The 5,053-nt window shown below is 43.7% G+C and overlaps 1 protein-coding gene across 1 annotated transcript; it reads right to left on the bottom strand.

Annotated features, from left to right (window-relative positions):
- Positions 1–2,729: 2,729 nt before the first annotated feature.
- Positions 2,730–4,674, bottom strand: LOC121463871 (T-cell-specific guanine nucleotide triphosphate-binding protein 2-like). Its single transcript, XM_041676406.1, has one exon. The coding sequence runs from the start codon at positions 4,645–4,647 to the stop codon at positions 3,415–3,417; it is 1,233 nt and encodes a 410-aa protein (XP_041532340.1). The 5' UTR covers positions 4,648–4,674; the 3' UTR covers positions 2,730–3,414.
- Positions 4,675–5,053: the final 379 nt, after the last annotated feature.

Raw genomic sequence — 5,053 nt, 5'->3', positions numbered from 1 at the left:
GCCTTCTGATAATCAGATGGAAGCCCAGGCCATTGCACCAACCTCCCACTGTCCGCACTTGCACAGCCATGAAGATCTAGAACAAACCCAAACCACGGGGAGCTGGGAAAATGCCACAGTTTGAGTTAGTGATCTGTTCTTCATGTCTGGTTACATGTGCTGGAATACTTGCTGTAAACAGAACACAAACCATTGCATGTTCAAGACAGACTTATAAGACCAGAACACGTCAGCTGCTGAGAGCCTCCTCTCCCAACGTGGCAGCCAATGTCTTTCCTCCATGATGATAAATGTCCAAAACACAGAAATAGATTAAATATGGAGCTAAGACCAGGCACTGGGGTGTTTTACTCACGAAGGCAGGGGTATGGTTACAGGAGACTGGTGGGGGACAGCTGTCCTCATACTCATTTTCATCCTGAGGCCACAGTGCAGTTGGGGAACCCAGTGCAGTAGAACACAGAGGCAGATAAATGGACCAGGAGCAGAGTGTTCAGTAGAAGCTACCAGGGTTTACAAATAATGAGGCAGAAAGAAAAGAATGCAGTGTCCCTGGAGAAAAAGAATTAGAAATTGAAGAATGTATTAATGTATGTTTCTCAGAAGAGGAGGGTAAATAGGGAGTGATAACTAACACTAAAGATCTTTGAAGAAAACAGAAGAAACCTATTACTATAGAAGCTTTCTTAAAATACAAAAATGAGTTTAAATGGAGCAAGTCTGCAATGGAGGGGGCATTGCTTCTCCCAGACACCATAGTCTACCAAATAAAAAAGCTCAGTGTGTAATATAGGCTACCTGTTTTGAGTTCTTGGTGACTGAGATCTCAAAGACCCCTAAACATTACAGGTTATTACTATCACTCATGATTAACTTCCAGAATTGTCAGTAAGTTCCTAGTACTGAAGGCACCACACAGCAAAGTTCTATGCATACTGCTGGAGGGAACAGTAATCAGCAGTGTCACCCAGCTGTGAGTCCTGCAATCTATACTAATGAATTCTCTACCAGGATATGCCCACTGGTGCAACAGTGGCACAGATGTTATGGAAGTAACCAGTAACTCCCTGATTACATGTAAAGCCTGGGCCACAAGACCAGACTCACGCCTGGTACTGTTAACTGAGCTAAAAATCCCGTAGCTGGCTAGGACACAGGCTCTAGTGGGAGAACCTAATGCTAACTGGACAGAATAATAAATTGTTCCTAAGTTTTCATCCTTATACTCATAGAGTAGTACACCTCTCAGTTCTTATCAGAGAGCCTCCTTTTGCAGTAATTGTTGATCTGAATAAATTGTTGAACTGGCTGACATTCAGAGATTAAGAGATTGTGCGGTGCTCAGTTCTAAATGAAATTTCTATACCATAATCCTCTCCCCGTAACTGAGTGATACTGCGGAAGAGGGGAGGGGGATAAGAGCTAGAGGTAGTGAACATCAGACACTATTTGCTGGACATGATGCAAATGTTGCATATATGAAGTCTCATTGAGAACAAGGAGGCCATGGGGGTGAGTAGGAGGCGTACAGTGAGGTCTTGGAGAAGAGAAAGGAACAAGCAGAGGCATAAAGGATCTCTTTCCAGTTTCCTATGAGCTTGTTAAAATTGTAAAGACTCTGAATCATATTAGGATCCAAAAGCTGTTAGGTGGCCTTTTAGATTGCTTATCTTGTGGATGTAGAGGCCAAGCCTGGGTACTGTAGTGAATGAGCTTAGGAAATTTGATGTCTGAGTGTTGTAACCACTGGAGACTTGTAGGAGACATCCCAAAGTCGAGCCAGTCAGAATGGACGGGATGGGGCCCATCATCGTGATGGTAGTGGGTCCAATTCAAGATATCAGGTGTCCCTGTCAATCTTGAGAGGTGAAGTAGCAGTCATCCAGGCTCTGTAACCCAGAGAGGGACATAGGTGGGTTTGCGGGCGAATCTGGGGCCAGTCAATTGTTTTATCTTTTAAGAGGAGGAATGGGCTCCAGGTTTAGGAAGTGCAACCACCAAGAGGAAAAAGGGGGAATCCCCCTAGCAAACCAGACTGGATGAATTCACCAGGACTAGCTAGCAGCCAGTCCATGGGAGCCCACTGTAACTAGTGAAGTTCTTGGTGGGGTGCAGTCTCCCCAGTTCCACAGAACAGAGTGAGAACACTAGACATTTGATGATTGTTACCCAATAACCTGGGGACTGTTTAGGACAACCCAAGTGGGGGTCTTATGCCAGGGACAAGCTTTAGCAGAGAAGTGGGTCTCAAATCTGGGCTGTCTGGAAGGCAAAATGCATACACGCACATAGAATTCTGATGCAAGCTGACAGGCTATGTGCTGCAGGGCCCTCAGTGGGGAGGTCTGAGATAGCAGGGCCTGTTGTAAACACAGTCAGGAGTAAAACGAATTAATGTTCATCTACCCTTACCCACTTTATGCAGTCCAGAATCCCATCCTTGGGAGGAGGGTCCTGCATCACATTAAGATGGTCCTTTATGTCACTGATATATAACATAAAGAAATAAAATCAACTAATCCAGATAATCTCTTATTGGGATTCTCAGAGAGCCATCTCACACTCGGTTCTAAGTTCTGTCAGACTACCAGAAAATTCATAATAGACACAAATGGTCAACAGGGTAGTGGGACGAACAAGTTGTCAATAGCTCCATATCCTGGCCATGTTGAAATGAGAACAAGTACCAACAGTGGCTCTGCGACTTTTGAGAAAAGCAGTCCAGCAGATTTTTTAAATTTATTTTATTTATTTTTATGAGTGAAATTACAACAAGGAGAGACAGTTTATAATTAAAGTTTCAGTTGCCAATCACATTGGGTAAATTACAGGTAACTCTGATTTGCCAGTGGAGAATAAGAAATAGATATCCTTATTTGCGTGGACCAAGAGGATCTATACAAATGTTTATTCTTCTGTTTTTACAAAGCTCCTCCTGGAAGGAGGAGCTAATAGTAACAGTCTCCATCTGTCATGTGACTCTTGTGCGGGGCTCACACTTCTTACTGAGGTGTATTTATCTACACAGTGTTGGTCATCAGATGCCCTCAAGGAAAAGTGACAAAGCAGAAATGGCTGTGAGAATGCAGAACTGTGTGGAGACTTTCACAGGGGTAAAGGATCCAGGAGTCATTAGACCATAAAATCAGGAATCAAATCAATATTTTCATGTGTGCTCTGCACACTATTTTAAAGAGAACGAGGTTTCCTCCTGCATTACACAGTGTTGATGACTGTTTCCTACTAAAGTATAACTGAGCTCTTGCCACAGTGATCTTCTGTCTCCAGGGAAGAAAAAGAGGAGGAGCCTACTGAGCTCCACAGACAAGATTCGTTTGTCAGGCATAGGTTATGTCAGTGTCCAAAGCAAGGTCAAGAGGAAACAATGATTGGAACTTGTGCCTTATTTTCCCATCATTCCCAGTAATCGGGGGGCTTAGAGACATATGGTCCCACCTTGTTTTCTAAAAGACTTTTCATATTGAGAAGAGCAATGGCATCATTTGCTGCAGCATCAATAAAGAGATTCTGCAAATAGTAAGACTTTTTGTAATATATGACAGCAGAACCTGGACCACCAACAACTGAGGAAATTCTTTGGATATAGTTCCATAGTTTTCTCCCTAAGGACACATCGTCATCTTCTGCAAACAAATGGGGAAAACGAAGGTGTACCTTGACTGTATCCACAGACAGTTTACAATCTTTCGCAGTCTCTGCCAATGAGGCATCATCCAGCCCAAAGTAAGACCTGAAGAGATTGAATGTTTCATCCAGATCCTCTAACTGATCCCTGATCATGCCAACAAGTGGAATGGTGGCCAATGCTCCAGCCTTCAGGGCCTCTAGGTAAACTTTCTGCTTCAGGGAATCTCTCTTGAGGTTAATGGTGGCCTCAGTAACACTGCTCAAGGACAGCATGAAGACGTGGCGCTTGTTGGCTGGGAGATCATATAGGAGTTTGCTTTTCAGTTTTGGGAAGTCATACTTAGATGTATCAAAGTTAGAGACTAAGAAGACTGGAGGCTTACTGGAGAGATGACGTGAACATTCTTCTAGAATATTCTTCAGGACATTCTCCTCATTGAAAGTCTTAGGTTTGCTCGTCTTCTCATTATATATGTCACTATCTATCTTGGCTCGGACAAAGTAGAAATTCATCTTCATCCTTGCAATGGCTTTGGCTAGCTGGGCATCATTTTCTTTAAAGCGTGAAGTAGAGATGATAATGAAGAAATCATATTCACCAAACTTCATTTCTGTTAGGTACGTCTCTGGTGGAAAGGAGGTGGACCCGATGCCAGGTAGGTCCCATAGTGTCACCTGGGGAAGCTTTGGGTGTCGGTAGGGAGTTCTCTTCATGGTGGTTTCTGTCGCCCCAGTGCGGGCTGCACCTTCTTCTTCATGTCCCACCCCTCTCAGGGCATTGATGAATGAGGATTTTCCTGACCCTGTCTCCCCTGTCACAGCAATGTTCAGGGAGGCATTCTCGATGTCTCTCAGTGCTTTCTCGATTACAGAAAGTGCTTCCTGGAGGTTTCTGTTCTCAATGTGGGATTTAATCAAGGTAATGGTTTCTTCAGAGAGGATTTGGCTTTCCCTCTTAAAATTCTTAAAGAATTCATCGATGCTGGAGGCCCAAGCCATGACTCTATAGGGTAGAGGCTGAATGGAGCTGAGAGGAGAGAAATGGTGATCATTAATTAAAGCAGGGCAAAGCCTTGGTGTTTGCTGGTTCAGTGAAGCAGGGCCCTGACCCTGACCCCCATCAGAGCAGGCATGCCTGTCTTTTTTTCTCACTTGGTTACTGCTAACTGCTGCCCTGGAAATGAAGAAGCCTCTTGCTCACACTACTAGGAATTATCTTGTACTTCTTTGTCTAATTCAATCTCCACTTACTCTATGTAGTTTCCCACTGCAGCCTTTATTATCAATTTGAAGTTCCATTTAAATGCCTTTATTTTCATTAAAATGATGCCCATACATGAAATCAACCCTGAAAGGACATGAAAGATGTAACATTTCTCCTGGCTGGGTTCTCAACCTCACGTGA

The sequence above is a fragment of the Microtus oregoni genome, unplaced genomic scaffold, assembly GCF_018167655.1.
Source record: "Microtus oregoni isolate MIOR12 unplaced genomic scaffold, Mior012 000027F_ref0000203, whole genome shotgun sequence".
Taxonomy (NCBI): domain Eukaryota; kingdom Metazoa; phylum Chordata; class Mammalia; order Rodentia; family Cricetidae; genus Microtus; species Microtus oregoni.
This window is presented reverse-complemented; position numbering and strand designations above follow the sequence as displayed.

What these genes read in the sequence shown, in the direction of transcription:
- LOC121463871 (XM_041676406.1), bottom strand. Translation starts at nt 4,647, where the DNA reads ATGGCTTGGGCCTCCAGCATCGATGAATTCTTTAAGAATTTTAAGAGG.